General features: G+C 34.0%; 1 protein-coding gene across 1 annotated transcript; it reads left to right on the top strand.

Annotated features, from left to right (window-relative positions):
- The first annotated feature begins 1580 nt into the window (after positions 1-1580).
- LACTB (lactamase beta) lies at positions 1581-15710 on the top strand. The gene is made up of 6 exons (XM_031955430.1): positions 1581-2149; positions 2980-3046; positions 4869-5059; positions 5867-6218; positions 7155-7320; positions 14921-15710. The coding sequence occupies exons 1-6, from the start codon at positions 1802-1804 to the stop codon at positions 15450-15452; spliced, it is 1656 nt and encodes a 551-aa protein (XP_031811290.1). The 5' UTR covers positions 1581-1801; the 3' UTR covers positions 15453-15710.
- The last annotated feature ends 979 nt before the right edge of the window (positions 15711-16689 follow it).

The raw sequence follows: 16689 nt of genomic DNA, 5'->3' as shown, positions 1-16689 counted from the left end.
CTCTATTTGCCAAAGTTCTTCAACCGTAAAATATGAATAATATTCAACAGCTGCCTCCTACCTATTGTATCATATGAGATAATATTTGCAGAGCATTTAGCAAACCTTGTTCATAGCTAGCACTTAATGCTATTGCCTTTTTCTCTTTGGTTATTACTCTGCTTTATGTTTTGTCTCTCCCATTACATATTCTTTGAGGGCAGGGACCATTTTCAATTCTGTATTTGTATTCTGAATAGGGCATGGGTATTTAGTAAATACCTAGGGAAATTTTTTTATTCCCAGCTTAAAGCAGAGGTAGAATAAAAAGACAACGATGACTGAAAAAAGTTGCAAACAGGAGAAACAATAGAAATTGTAAAAATTACAACTGTATTCTAGAGATAATGAAAGAAGCAGAAACAGAATTCTCAATTTTAAAGGGAATTTTTATGAAGAATAAAAAAAAAAAAAACATAAATGAGCGTCTTACCAGATGAGATGTGGAATGGTGATTTTATACAGATTAGAGGGAGCTACTCACACATAAGCTTAGAGGTCTAAGTAAAAAGTTCTCTTTTAATGAAAATCCCCAGGGAATTAGTTGGTACATGTTTTTCAGTTCCTGATCCTGTTTAGATTATCTAATGGTCAGAGACAGTTGGGTGTGCAAAGACAGAGCTTTATTTTCTATAGAATTTTCCTCACAATTTCAATATAGAAGATGTAAAACCAAGAATCGTGTAGGATCTGTTTCAAATCTCAGCTCTGGCGCCCAATAGTTGTATGATCATGGTTATTGTCAATTTACCTCCTGGACTTCAGTTTTCTCATTTGTAAAATAAGGGGAATGTGCTAAATAACCTTTAAAGTTTCTTCCTAATCCAGAATCCTCTGGTCTTACAAATGAATGATATAAATGATGAATATAAAGATGACAACTAGGGTTGAGAAGAAGAGAGAAAAGGATCCAATGAATAGGGGAGCAGGAAGAGAAGGGGAAAAGCAACTAGAGAAAGGGATGGCCGTGAGAAAGAATGAATGGGGAAAAGGAGAGAAGAAAAGGGAAGTGGAGAGAAAATGGTAAATGAGGAAGAATGAAGTGGGGGAAGGGAGAGGAAAAGTATAGAAAAGGAAGACTGAGGCATGATGAATAGGGAAAGGAAGAGAGTAAGTGGAGAAAAGGATGACAGAATCGTAGAAAAAAGAATATGAGGAAAACTAGAGAATATGATGGGAAACCAGGGAGGAGACAGGAAGAGAAAACAATGGTGCTGAAAGAAGAGACAAAGAGAGAAACGGAGGGAGAAGAGGAGAGAAGCACAGGGGGGAGAAAGGAGAGAGAGAAGACAGGGAGAGAGAGAGAGAGAGAGAGAGAGAGAGAGAGAGAGAGAGAGAGAGACTGAAGGAGAAAGGGGAAGAAAAGGAGGAGAGAAAGGAAGACAGACAAAAGGAAAGAGGGGGAGAGAGACATGCAAAAAGAGAAGAGAGAGTCCGAGAGACAAAGAGATAAGAGAGGGACAGAGACTGAGAGAGAGTTAGGGGAAGTATTAGAGAGAGACAGAGGGACAGAGATGGACAGAGAAACAAAAATTAACAACTAGACAGGAAGTGGCCACGGAGAAGAAAAAGGAAGAGAAAGAGTTATAAAGAGAGCAAACAAGGCAAGAGGAGCCGGAGTTGGGGGTTCGATGCATTCGGCGCTCGCACGCTCCGCCGTCAGTTACTCGGGGCTGGGCCCGAGCTCGGGCACGCGCGGCCCCCCCTTCCTCTCTCGCGGGCACACGCCGCCAGCAGTCGGAGTCCGGCCTGGGCTGCGACCATGTACCGGCTCCTGGGCGCCGTGGCGCGGCGGGCGATGCCCCCCGAGAGCGGGGCCGGGCCGCGACGCCGGCACCACCCGCGCTCCAGGTGGACGCCGGGGCACGGCTGGGCGGGCGGACTGGGGCTGGGCTTAGGCCTGGCGCTCGGCGCGAAGCTGGTGAGCGGCTTGAGAGGCGCGAGTCCCGCGCCGAGTCCCGGGGCGCCGGGGCCAGACGAGTCACTTCAGGGCGAGCCTCTGAGCCCGGTCCCGGCCCTGCTCCCCCGGGCGCAGTCCGCGCCGCCTCCGCCGCCCGAGCGCTTCGCCCGAGCCATCGAGAGCAGTCGGGACCTGCTGCACCGGATCAAGGTTCGAGCTGGGGCGGACCTCCCGAGGGGAGGGAAGTGAGGGGACCCTTAGCCCAGCGCCCCAGAACTCCCCCCGGGGAACAGGGGCCTTAAAAAACGACAGCGTGACTCGAAATGACTTTAGAGCCTATTTAGTGCAGCCCCATTCTTTTACAAATGTGGAAACTGAGGCTGGGAGGGCGAAGTGACTTCCCTGAGGTTCCCCGACAGAGAAGGAAGTGTCAGTGCCGGCGACTCCTTCTCGTCCCGCTTTCACGCCCCGACTTGAACTCTTGGGCAAGCAGTGAGCGTGTTGTGTGGGTGCTGCCCCTGCTTTGCCGGAGTTTGTGACTCCTTTCTGTGGCAGCCTTTGCAGCATCCCCTTCCGAGCCTGCGACAGCCCCTCGGGTCGCTTCCCAAACGGGAGCCGAGGCCGGCGCCTGCCTACTCACAAATGCCCTCCCGAGGACACCTGCCGCGTAGTCCCTCTAAACAAAAGCTTAGTGTTCGCAGCCCACCGTCACGGGTTTGGAAGGCACTTGTGAGACCTTGTAATCCAACTCATGCATACAAACCCAAACCGAAATCTCTGTAAAAGAGACCCCACAAGTGGTCATCCGGTCTCGACATCCTTCCTTACTTCCTTCCTTTATCTTATTTTTTGCCCCACATCCCTACTTGTAGCGGAGTAGTTTAAACTTTGATTCACCCGCAGTTAGTGTCAAACTTAGCAGGGACCACTCTCCACTTGGTGAGCTCCCAATCCAAACTTTGGATAATGTACCTAGTGATCAAACTGTTGATTGAGTTGTCTGTCTGTCTGTTTGTTTTTTTTTTCCCCTCCACAAACAGGATGAGGTGGGAGCACCAGGCATAGTAGTTGGAGTTTCTGTAGATGGAAAAGAAGTCTGGTCAGAAGGTGGGCTTAGGAAAATACTAAATCACTTTTTTTTTTTTTCAAATATCAGTTTTGCACTTGAAATACTGTTACTTTAAATAAATCAGCGTGAAAACACATAATTATTCATCTTTTAAGAAAATAAAAAATGAAAGATCATCTTTATGGATCCATGATTATGGAAAGCAGAATTGACTTTCTAAAGTAATATAAAATTGGATTTTTTTTGTAAACTCTCCAATTTAAAATGTAGTAGTCAATGACAAGATTTGAGAGTAACATTTTTAAATCCAAGCTTTGCTACTAGAACAAGATGATTTGTGTTACTACTTTATACTTTATTTTATTTACTTATTCTTTAATTTTAAACTTTATTACTTTATTTTCTAGACAGTCTTGAATGATAAGTTGTAGATTGAATTTGTTGGGAATGAATGTTTTTAATATGAGTACTTTTAGAACATTATACTGCTGCCCACCAAGCAGAAATGAAAGCTAATTACAAAATAGCAAAGAACTTGAAATAATTTGGAATGCAGCAATATAAATTACATACCACATAATCTCTTTACAAGTACTTTCATAATTATTCATTTCTCCCTTGACACTTAATTGACGCTTTCAAGTTTTGACTAGCCTTCAAGAGTCATTGTTTTCCCTAGAAGTTCTTGATTGGCATCTAGCAGTAACTGTCAGTAGCTATCTGCCTTTTGGTGTCTCTCATCTATTTGAGTTTCCAAACTTCACCTTATACTTTTGTAGAAGTTTGGGTTGTGAGGTCCATTGTCAGAACCATCGCACATATAAGAAAAAATGGAAAATAAATACAAACAAATTCAGGTTGCTTAAATATACCTACATTGTTATGTATCTATTAAAGGTGAAAATGGAACCTCTGACTTGGATATTTATTTAATAAAACATTTTATTGAATAATTTCTAGTTAAAAATTTTTATCCATAAAATATTTATAACCTGAGCAGTTGGTTACATAGATCACAAGTAGTAGAGATTTTGAGTTAAAAGTGAATGGGAGAAATCCAGGGCAAATCCCTTAACTCCAAAAAAAGAGGGGAGGGGAAGAAATGGGAGGACGGAATTTAATGAGAAAAGAAAAATCATCCTCCATCTGTTATACTTTTTTGATAATATTTTACTCATAAGTATTTATTTGATGTACATAGTAATTTTTACTTGTCTTTTATTTTTTACTTTATAACTGTAAATACTGTTATTTTGCATCCTCAGCAAAATATTGTGAGAGTTTAATGTTTGTAATAGTCATAGTATTGAACAGTATTGAGAGATTTCTTTTAAAATGTAAGATAACCAACTTTTAAAAGATAAGGACATTTTCATATAAACCATCTTAAAATAATATCATGTTTAATTACTCAGCATTAAATAAAAGATGTTTTATTGATAAAATGGAGGAGTAAATTGTAGATAGGTACAATTTTGGTTTGAGTCAGCTTGTATTAGTATTCAGTTTGATGTTAATATAAGGAAATTTTGAATCCTTTTTCTTGGTAGAAGTGTAAGAGCTGAAATAAGAAATTGAAGATTTCCTGCAAATATATTTTGTGCCATATGCTAAATATATTTTAGTTTTTCTATAAAAACGAAGTCAAGATTAGTCACTACACCTACATAAGGATCCCTAAGACTACATATTAACTAACAAATCACATATTAACATTATGTTGTATTATATTTTTATTTTGTTAAATATTTCTCAATGACATTTTAATCTGGGAGTGCTTACAAGAGAGTGTGTTTGACACTTCTAAAATATACTAAAGGTTCTTTTGTATTTATTAATAATTTTTTTTTCCTGTTAAAGGTTTGGGTTATGCTGATGTAGAGAACAGAGTTCCATGTAAACCAGAAACCGTGATGAGAATCGCTAGCATCAGCAAAAGTCTTACCATGGTGGCTATTGCCAAATTATGGGAAGAGGGCAGATTGGATCTTGACATTCCAGTACAGAAATATGTTCCTGAATTTCCAGAAAAAGAATATGAAGGTGAAAAGGTAGTGGAATTCACATTTCATCACAGTCTTATTGTAAAGTCCGGGCTAGCTCCCTGGAGGCCTCAGAATCAGCCAAAGTCAGGATAAGCAAAAGTCCTATGTCTTTTGGAGGAGAAGTGAAGGAGATGGACAAAATTGCCAATTTTGCCAAGGATCTTTCCTTGATTCTAGAGTCCAGAATCTCCAGGAATATCCACACTTTTCTCCTCCTTCTCCTGAGGCCAAGTGAAGTTCTCACTCCACCCCCTAATCCTTATCTACAATTCTCTTAACCCAGAGCATTGAGCCTATATTAAATGTGAGAAGAGAAATTCCAAACATGCTGATAGAGTTATTGTCCATTAGGTAATTAGCCTTAAGTTCTCGGTTGTCTGATTCAGGTTCACCTATTCAGAGTTTCAGCCCTTTATATCTTATCATATTGTTTATTTTGTCTTGTACCTGGGTGTGCAGAATATTATATAGCTTATCTTTTCTTCTTTCACATTAAAACTAATGGCAATCTAGGGGAGGGGGTGGGGGGAGTAAGAGGTGAAAAATTGGAACAAGAGATTTGGCAATTGTTAATGCTGTAAAGTTACCCATGCATATATCCTGTAAATAAAAGGCTATTAAAAAAAATAAAATAAAAATTATAAAATAAAAAAATAAAATAAAATAAAACTAATGGCAAGGAAAACTATTATTTGTACTGTGTTTCAGAATTAAGAAATATGATTGTTACATTATGCTTTCTTTGTGTTTAATATGATTTCTTCTGCCTTGTAAATTAATGTACTTTTTGAATTTACATGTTTTAAAAATTAGGTTTCTGTCACTACAAGATTATTGATTTCTCATTTAAGTGGAATTCGCCACTATGAAAAAGATATGAAAAAAGTGAAAGAGGAGAAGGCTTATAAAGCTTTGAAGAAGATGAAAGAAACTATGGAATTTAATCAAGAGAAAGACTGGAAAGAAATAGGAGGCAAAAATAATGAAAAGGGTGACTTTGCCAAAGCTAAGATGGAGCAGGATAGTGAAACCAAATGCCGAAATCCAAAACTTGGCAAGAAAAAGAATGATTTTGAACAAGATGAATTATATTTGAAAGAAAAGTTTGAAAATTCAATTGAATCTCTAAGGTTATTTAAAAATGATCCTTTGTTTTTTAAACCAGGTGAGTATTGATTCTGTTTCTTAATAAAATAGTCATTATTTCTACTAAATAAATCCAAGATATCCTATATGATACAATCTTTTATGCATTAGATAGAAGTCAAAAGTGTATGTGTCCTGTAGCAGTTGTAACTTCATGCCCATTCAATAGCAGAACCTCTCAAAGAACAACATTATGTAGCACAGTCATTTGAAGTTAGTCCCATTTAAGAATATTATATATGTGCATTCCCTTAGTGATGTGATTTACTATGTCTTTCTTGTGTAAAAATTTGTTAAATAATAGTTTTCAAAGTATAATAATTCAGTATTATAGGTAACTATTTCTCTACATGACAGCTTTTGAAGAAAAATATTAATAGTAATTTCTGCAAATCACATTATATGTTCTTTTTGATAAAATATATAATTACATAAAATTATAATATTTTTTCATAATACTTCATTTTTATATTTCAGTATGATGACTAGAAATTCCATTAGATTGTTGAGTCTATGTATATGTTTATGCATATGTTAACCTCAAAAATTGTTATTGCTCCACATATCAGGTATCTAAAAGAAATCAGCTAATGATGTAACCAAGTAGTGGAGCTACTTGCAAAAGTACTACAGGCAGATGCTTTTATTTTCATATCTTTGTATTTATCTTTATTTGATTCTCATAATTATCTTGCGAAGTAGATGAGACAAAGAGAAAGAGAAGTAATATTGAGTGGAAATGTACAGATTTTTTAGGGCTGATAAGTTTTGAAAGCCAATTTATAAGGCCAATAAAATATGTCTATGACCTTTTTTAAAATGTCAGAATAAGATGTTCTGGTTTCAAAAATAGGCTGGTATTTTTCAGTAGATTTTTTTGGAGTCCCTTTTTGTAAAAACAATGGTAATATATTTTAAAATAATGAGGGCTTTTTTCTTGCACTCATGCCTCAAGGTAGTCAGTTTTTGTACTCAACTTTTGGATATAGTCTGCTAGCAGCTGTTGTAGAAAGAGCCTCAGGACAGAAGTATTTGGACTACATGCAGAAAATATTTCACGACTTGGATATGGTAACAACTGTACAAGAAGAAAATGAACCAATGATTTACAATAGAGCAAGGTAAATGAAAATTTCCTGTTTGTATTGTATGGTTTTCTGGTGTCTTATGATGTTTATGTTTGTTATTTATGGATTTAGTCATAATCTCCAGAAGAACATTTCCATATTTTCATCTTCCCATTTCCCATTCCCAAAATAAAGTAAATAAGACTGATGTATAAAGTATTACAGAAAGATTTTTATTTTGGAGGTTTAAAATTTAATAAATTTAGAACATGTTTTATTCCTCACTTATATAAGCTTTAAATTTAACCATGAAACTGAATTGAAATTATTTGAAGATTTTTTTTGCATGAAGAAAATTATAGATGAATTGCCTAAACAGTGATTTGTTAGTGTTTATGTAAAATCTTCACATTCAGTTTGGTATGTTAACTTATTTTTTATGCTTAGGAATATGTCTGTCATTCATTTATATTGTTAAAATAATTTGATTCAGTTGCCATGAAAAAAGGAAAAATGTTTTGTCAAATTCTTAGTCTTCATTTAGACACTACACACACATAAACACACACACACAAACACACATACACATACACACACACACATTCATATATTTTCCACGGGTTATAATTTTAAAAACGATTTAAATGAACAGTTTTTCAAATGTCAAATATCTGGAAGTTATAAAACTTGCACAGGCAGAACTATGAAGGTGAACTTAGTCCTTAAAGATCATTTGTGAGGGTTGGTACATATATGATATACATCATACATAGAAATACTTATATTACTGCCTTTTTAAGTTACTACATTTATTTCCTAAACTGGCAGACTCATAACGAAAACCTTTAGAATAATTAGGAAAAGTGAATTTTGTTATTTATAGGATGGTATAACAAATATTGAAATATTGCATATTGAAATAATTAGAAATGTTTTAATTTAAAGGTTATTTATAGAACTAGTGCTTGTTAATTTTTAGCTTGCTGTAGTTCATAATAATAATAATAATAATAATAATAAAGGATAGTGTGAAGAGAATACTGAACTAGGAGCCAAGAAAACAGATTGGATTCTAAGGCCAGTTCCATTAGTCACTAACTTCACCAGGAATCTTAGGCCAAGGAATACAAAGCAATTAAATATAAGGTAATTTGGAAAGGAGAGTATTAAAAGTTGGGATTGTGAAAGGTCTTCATGCAGAAAGTATCACTTGAGTCAAATCTTGAAGAAGAAGGATTCTTTGAAGTCTGGACATGTAGAGCATTCTGGACATGTAGAGCAGCCAGTGCAAAGACCCGGAAATAAGAGGCAGAGTGTGAGATGTAAAATAACCATCAGTTGATTTGGGGGTGAGCCCAATAATGTATACTAAGGTTCAAAATCAGTCTGAGGCCAGGTTGAATACCTCAACTTGACTATTCATAGTTAAAATTATAAAATTTGCCAATTCAACAAACATTTCAATTAACTTATGACTTTTGTTATTGACTGATTTTTCTTCTACCTTTTAGAATTAAAGAATACAATTCAAATCAGTCTTTTTTTTAAATTATTATTAGTTGACTTAATTTGTTAGAGGCCTACAGGGAAAGAATCTTGAAACTAATAGCCAAGATGAGGTTTCATTCATCCATTTTTTTATGTACTTAAGTATTATTTAAAGAATGGTTATATATTTAACAAGTCAGACACAAGATAAAAACTTAATTTTTTTCATCAAATATCCCAAAAATAGCTATTGTGCAAAAGGATTTTAAGATATATACTTTTAATTTCTTTCAAAAATAATAGGTCACTAAAAACCATTACATTGAATTCCCAATCCCTATATTTATGCCCACCTGCATTTTTGATTTCCTTCACAAGCTAATTGTACAATATTTCAGAGTCTGATTCTTTTTGTACAGCAAAATAACGTTTTGGTCATGTATACTTATTGTGTATCTAATTTATATTTTAATGTATTTAACATCTACTGGTCATCCTGCCATCTGGGGGAGGGGGTAGGGGGTAAGAGGTGAAAAATTGGAACAAGAGGTTTGGCAATTGTTAATGCTGTAAAGTTACCCATGCATATAACCTGTAAATAAAAGGCTATTAAATAAAAAAAATAATAATAGGTCACCAAAATTTTAAAATATTTTTTCCCATTCCCACTGAAACCTGATGGTTTTATGGTGATAGCTAATAGATTGTTTTTATTAAATGTATGAAATTTAATTTTTAAAAACCAGATTTTATTTAAGGGTTTAAAGTATATACTGCCATGCAGCCTAGAACTTGAAAACATTTTCTTGGCTCTTAAAAAATTTGATTGGAAATGAGGAAAATAATTTTAATAAAATGGCTCATATCCTGTATATCTGTTGAACAACTTTCTTTTTTTTTAAATAATAGCTTTTTTGTTTTCAAAATACACACAAAGATAATTTTCAACATTCAAAACTTTGCATTCCAAATTTTTTCCTCTATCTTCTCCTTCTTCCCCTAGACAGCAAATAATCCAATATAGGTTTGATGTGTGCAATTTTTCTAAACACATTTCCACATTTATTATGCTACATAAGAAAAAAATTATATCAAAAAGGAAAAAAAATGAGAAAGACAAAAAAGCAAACAACAACAAAGGTAAAAATACTATATTATGATCCACATTCAGTTCCCATAGTCCTCTTTCTGGATGCAGAAGGCTTACTCCATCACAAGAATATTGGAATTGGCCTGAATTAACTCATTGTTGAAAAGATCCAAGTCTCTTACAATTGATCATCATATAATTTTCTTATTGCTGTGTACACTGTTCTCTTGGTTCTACTCACTTCACTTAATATCAATTCATGTAAGTTTCTCCAGGCCTTTCTGAAATCATCTGGCTGATTGTTTCTTACAAAACATTAATATTCCCTTATATTTATATACCATAACTTATTCAGCCATTTCTCAACTGTTGGGCATCCATTCAGTTTCCAGTTCCTTGCCACTACAAAAAGGGTTGCTGCAAACATTTTTGTACATGTAGGTCCTTTTAACCCTTTTTTATGATCTCTTAATGTCTTTATGAGACACTAAGCAGCTTATTCTCATACATGCAGTATTGGACATCTTGGACATTTAATAAATTGTGTATTGTTTTACTATCTCATTGTGTATTCAGGTAACAATGAATAGTCCCAATTAGTTGATATATAAATATACAGTAGAGGAATAATGAAGATAAAAGGCTAGGAAAGTAGATTGAGGCCAGATTGTGGAAGACCTTGAGTGGTAAAAGCTGAGGTGTTTGGACTTGATCCAATTGATAGTGAAATAACATAGAAAAGATTCTAGCAGGAAAGTGTTGTAAATAAATAGTGGTTGTCTATTCTCTCCATGAGTTTTCTTTTTACTTACTACAAGTCTCAGAAGTGGCTATCTAGTTTTTGTTTGGATATTCTAGATGAGGGAACCACTTTTTCCTAAGGCAGAACTTTTGGATAGTTGTAATTTTTAGGTGAAGCTTAAATTTATTACTTTTGCTCTTTGGGACTAAGAGGAAAATTTCTCTTCCTTCCTTTACAAGACATTCCTTCAGGTACTTAAAACTATTATTTTCCCTGGCTCCTTCCACCTCTAAATTTTTTCCTTTCTGGGGAAAAACACTAATACCTCATATGATAGTACTATCATGTCCTGGTCATAGTACTATGCCCTGATCAAACTTTAGATATCTAAAGTAGTACTTTTGGTCCAGGTTTCAGATTTTAGAAGGGGCATTGATAATTGATATAAGTCCAGAGTAGGGCTTAGAGTTCATGTCCTGTGATAATTATTTGTTGAGAAACTGGGATGTTTTGAGAAGAGAAGATTTATGGGCAACATGATAGCTATATTTGAAGAACTTTCATGTGGAAGAGAGATTAGATTCCATAAATAATAACTGAAATTTATATAGATCTTTAAGATTTGTAAGTACTATATGCATATATATGAATACATATACATAAATAAAATTACACTATATTTTGGCACCTAGATTTTTTGGTTTTACTCTTGCTTAGGCTCATGGTGGTTAAGTGACTTGTCCAGGATCATACAATTAATACTTGTCAATGTTAAAATTTAAGCCAGGTCTTGTCAGACTCCAAGTTCCTACCTTTTTTATATCATTATGGCATCATTAGACTTCTTGTTTTTATTTATGTATTCACTAAAATTTGAACAGATATATCCATGCTGCTGCCAAATCTTAATGTTTCAGTTACATAAATACTTTTGTAATTAGTCTATCAGGGAGTCAGAGAATATATGATTGACTTTTTTTGTTTATTGTGGGATTCCTAGGCAATTATTTTGTTTACTTATAAGGAGAAGAGAATTGGAAAATAGCAGCTGACCTGTGAAATCAATTATAAAAAAATATTCATTTTCCCTGAAGTTAAAATTTAGTAGATTTTTTTCCCCCACAAATATCCCTGAGACAGTTTAGACTGTGTTTTCATACATTTGGCATAATATATGTAGCAAAAGAAAAAAAAATCTCCTTGGAACAAACTAAATCAAATAAAATTCTGTGTGTGTGTGTGTGTGTGTGTGTGTGTGTGTGTGTAGATGTAGTAGTACAGCACAGAATTTGAAAAGAGCCTTCAAAAGCAATCCAGCACAATTCCTCAATTTTCCTGATAAAGCGGTTACATAAGGATTAAGGAGTCGAGGTGAAATTTAATCCTAGGACCTTTTCACTTAGTACAAGAATACTTGTTACTTTACTACTTACAAACATCTTATTTCTGACTTTTTTGAGAATTACTGTTGTGCACTTATTTAAGTTATTTGCCCTTTGCCCTTTATCTGACAAGCTGTAGTATTGAAGATTTTTATGAGATTTAATGGAAAATTCTCCTTGGCAAGTTAAACTCCTTAATATATGCTATTGATTTTATGTACTTAAACTTTCTGATGTAACACAATAATATACAAAGTGATAGGAGTGACTTATATTTTTATAGAAATTAAGAAACATTTTTTCCTTAATAACGGTGTCTAAACTAAGTCTGAAGTGTTTGGACTTTGTGCATGTAACATTGTTACTATTTAACAAAAATCATATTGTCTTTAGGAGTTTGCATGATACATTGTCTTTCAGGTGTTGGTTATGTTTCTTACTAATACATAGTTTTTTTCAAAATATATTTATTTCTATTCCCCTGATGAACCTCCACATTTCTTTTTCAGAAACCAAATAGTTTTGATGATTGTAGCTTTATAGAGTAATTTAAAGTTTCTTAGTATTAGCTCCCTTTTCTTCCCAATTTTTTTCATGGTTTTTTTTTTTTTATATTCTTAATCTGTTTTTCCTCCAGATTAATTTTGTTATTTTGTCCTAGATCTGTAAAATAAGTCTTTGGTAGTTTGTTATGGCACTGAATAAGCAAATTAATAAGCAAATGATAGTACTGTCATTTTGATTATATTGACTTTGCCTACCATGCTCTTTTTACTTTCAGTGAGCAAAATTCCTTTTCTCCTTGGGGTCTTTCCAATTTCTATTTCAAAAAATTCTTTTTTGAAGCACTTTTTATGGCATAATAATACTACATTACATTCATATACCATAATTTATTTAGCTATTCCTCAATAGATAGGTACCCCAAAACCTGTTTGGGGCTATTACATATACAATGCACAGTAATTAAATATTAGTTCTGATTAAAGTTTTGTATTTTAACACAGTATTTAAATGCTAGTTTGCAGATATTAACTCAATTTTGTACTCTTATCAGATTATAAACTCACTTGGCTTATTTTTTATTACCTTCCATATCTATGTTCTTTAAACATAGATGCTTAATAAGTGTTTGAAAAATTAATCTCAGATGGATACTTGTTATTCTAGTTTTGTATTGTTTTGTAGTTTTTCCTCCAAGTGTGAATGTTCTTAAGAATATGAAACTAATAATGGAAACCTAAAAATGAAATTGAACTAGGCTATTTAAAGACATTTAAGCTGTTAAGAGTTGTCTTTCTTGTCTGTCTTCTTTGTTCTGGTCATGTATTACCTTATACATGAAACTATTTTCAGGGTAACACTCTGATTTGAAGGAGTAGCATATGTGGTATTTCATACATATATAATACAAAGAGGACTGGGTTTAAATCCTGGCTATAACATTGTGACCCTATTCAAGTTTCTTCATCTGTAAAATGAAGGTAATGCTATAAGTAGGACTTACCTCTCAAGGTAATGATAAAGAAAATTTAAACCTTAAAATTAAACCTTAAGAAAATTTACATTGTAAATATGAGCCATTAGTATGATATATAATACTTAGAATCAGTCTAAAAACATACAATAATCTAACTTCACCAGAGCCTAACAATATTTGATTGTATTCTATCCCTTAAAGTGACTCATGCTAGTAAGAGGAAATTAATAAGAGACACTTAAAAAAAAAAAAAAAAAAAACTCTTTTTAGTACCTAAGAGGTAAAAATAGTCTGCTTAGTGGATGTATTTCAACATAAGTTTAAATTTTAATACTTTAGGCCCAAAATACTGAATCACTTTTCTTGTTACCTGTCATAAAATCTCATGAATGAATACTTTGCTAATCCATACTTAAATTACCATTGCACACACACACAAAAAAAATTGCTAAATAAACTATATGGGAAAGGAAGAATTAGAATTGAAAAAAAAAGAAACTTTTTAGGTAATTATAAACTTTTTATGGACCTTCTAGTCAATTACAATTGCTCTACTTTTTTACAATTGTTGTTCAGTTATTTTTCAGTTGTGTCTGATTCTTTGTGATTCCATTTGAGGTTTTCTTGTCAAAAATACTAAAGTGTTTGCTATTTCCTTCTCCATCTTATTTTACAAATGGAGAAACTGAGGCAAATAAAGTTAAGTGAGTTACCAGGGTCACACAATTAGTAAGTGTCTGAGACCAGACTTGAACTCATATAGATGAGTCTTCCTGACTCCAGGCTTGGCATTCTGTCCACTACACCTCTTAGCTGCCAGTTGTTTATAATTACAAGTATATAGGTTGGTATATATATAATTAAATATATGTAGATGCCTAATTATATATTTACAATTAACTTTATTATTTTCTCAAAACAAGGTCCAGCTCCCCTTGCCTATCACTGTTTGTACTTAAGTTATCTAATTTTGTTCTTTCCATTTAGAATTAATATTTTTATTCCAACAAAATTCTGTATGAAAATCATCTTTGTTAAACTGAATTGCACTCTCTGCTTTACTATTTTTCTGACTTTGTACAACCCAGCTAGTGTTTTTCAGAACAGATGATTAGATTTTTAAACATGTCTTTTTTCCCCAGTGCTTGGCACATAGTAAGTGCTTACTTTTTGTTTGTTGATTGATAGTCATGTTCTAAACTTGCTAATGATATGGATAATAGTTTGGGAGGGGGGCGGAAAAGTCATAAAGGTAATAATAAGCCTGGGGATGAGGAACAAGTATTACTTTTTCTAAGTACCAAAGTAATGTCCTATTAAATAAATCTAATGTTTGTTATATTGCTGCTATTTTGTATAAATTCTTAAGTACAAGCTCACAGGTAGACATTTAGTATAATATAGACAATCAAAAGTAGATTACTGAATTCTTAATAGTGTACTAATAACCATTCTTATTTCATTTCACTTAGGTTTTATGTTTACAACAAAAAGGGACGTCTTGTCAACACCCCTTATGTGGACAACTCCTATAAATGGGCTGGTGGTGGATTTCTCTCTACAGTTGGTGACCTTCTTAAATTTGGGAATGCAATGCTCTATGGGTATCAAGTTGGAATGGTTAAAAACTCCAATGAGAAACTTTTGCCAGGGTACCTCAAGCCAGAAACCATGGTAATGATTTGGACTCCCGTGCCAAATACAGAGATGTCTTGGGACAGAGAGGGGAAATATGCAATGGCATGGGGTGTTGTGGAAAAAAAGCAAATATATGGTTCATGTAGGCAGCAACGACATTATGCTTCTCACACTGGAGGTGCAGTGGGTGCTAGTAGTGTCCTCCTGATTCTTCCTGAAGACATGGAGGTAGAAACTACGGATCACAGGATAGCCATTCCCCCAAGAGGAGTGATTGTTACCATCATATGTAACATGCAGTCTGTTGGCCTCAATAGCACTGCCTTAAAAATTGCACTAGAATTTGATAAAGACAAATCAGACTGATTCATTAAGCACCAAATGTGGGAAATTTAAATGTCATTACACTTAACAAAAGTACCAAAAGACATAAGATTTTTAAAAATGAATTTGTAATAGGAAATAAACAATGCAGAGAATTATGCACCTATTAATTGTTTTAACTTTTTATAAACATATTTAGCTTTTTGTGGAATTAGTTCTTTATGCTCAGGGAAGTAACTTAATGGTTTTTACTTTTTTCAAAAAGTGTTAATTCATTGAAATAAAGTATTCTAGTAAAACTGTGTTGTCTTTGTTAATGAATTGTTTTTAAAATGTCCTAATGGGGAAGAACCAGCTTCTTCAGATTTAGTTTTTTTTAAGGTAACAGCAAAGATAGGGAGAGTGATTCATTATAATGCAGTTTTGCCAGGAAATTGTGATTTATTGATATTAGGCATTTCAATAGGGAAACTGCTTTTCTCTTTAAGGAGATAGAGAACTGAAGAAATGTCAGTTCTCTATCAATAGATTTTTCTCTGGAATATGTCTGCCCCTTTGATTTCCTAGGGGCTTAGAATATTGATTGAACTTCATATCTGTCCCATTTTCCACCTAAATGACCCTACTTAGCTACAATCATTTCCTTGCCTTTTTGCAGGTTCTGGAAAAGCCAAGTCCCAGAACTGGTCTTCTCAGTAAGAAACCTTTAAGTCAAGGTTAATAAATTTACTTTATTTCTGTGAAGGGCCATTTTTGGATATTTATAACATCATTCACAGGTCATATAAAATTATCAATTGAAAGAACTCAATTTGTGGGAAGTTGTTATACCTCGCTTTTAGCTCTGCTTCACCTGCAGTTGCCTAAGCAAATTATTTCCCTAGCCTTATACTCTCACAGGTGGGAAGTTCCTCACCCCTACGATAAGGAATGGCTGGCTAGGCCAGAAGCTTATAATATAATTAAAGGTGTGCTTTGCTTTGTTCTTATGGTGCCCTTAAAGGCCTGTTGACCAATACCTTTTTTTTTTTTTTTTTCTCAGTGATTTATTTAGTATTTTGTTTTCCTCCAATTCCATGTAAAAACAGTTTTTAATATTTAAAAAATTTTTGAGTTCCAAATTCTCTTCTACCCTCTCATTGAGAAGACAAGAAATTTGATGTAGGTGATAGATGTATAATCATGCAAAACATTCCCATCTGAGTTATATTGCAAAAGAAAATATTTTTAAAATCCCAAGGAAAATAAAGTTTTAAAAAATTTTTCAGTCAGTTCTTTC

The sequence above is a fragment of the Sarcophilus harrisii genome, chromosome 2 (genome assembly GCF_902635505.1).
Source record: "Sarcophilus harrisii chromosome 2, mSarHar1.11, whole genome shotgun sequence".
Classification (NCBI taxonomy): domain Eukaryota; kingdom Metazoa; phylum Chordata; class Mammalia; order Dasyuromorphia; family Dasyuridae; genus Sarcophilus; species Sarcophilus harrisii.
The sequence above is the reverse complement of the archived record's forward strand: the minus strand, read 5'-3'. Positions and strand labels throughout refer to the sequence as shown.

What these genes read in the sequence shown, in the direction of transcription:
- LACTB (XM_031955430.1), top strand. Translation starts at nt 1,802, where the DNA reads ATGTACCGGCTCCTGGGCGCCGTGGCGCGGCGGGCGATGCCCCCCGAG. An exon ending in AAAAGAAGTCTGGTCAGAAG is followed by an intron (nt 3,047 to 4,868) that starts GTGGGCTTAGGA and finishes TTCCTGTTAAAG; the next exon opens with GTTTGGGTTATGCTGATGTA. An exon ending in AAGAATATGAAGGTGAAAAG is followed by an intron (nt 5,060 to 5,866) that starts GTAGTGGAATTC and finishes TTTAAAAATTAG; the next exon opens with GTTTCTGTCACTACAAGATT.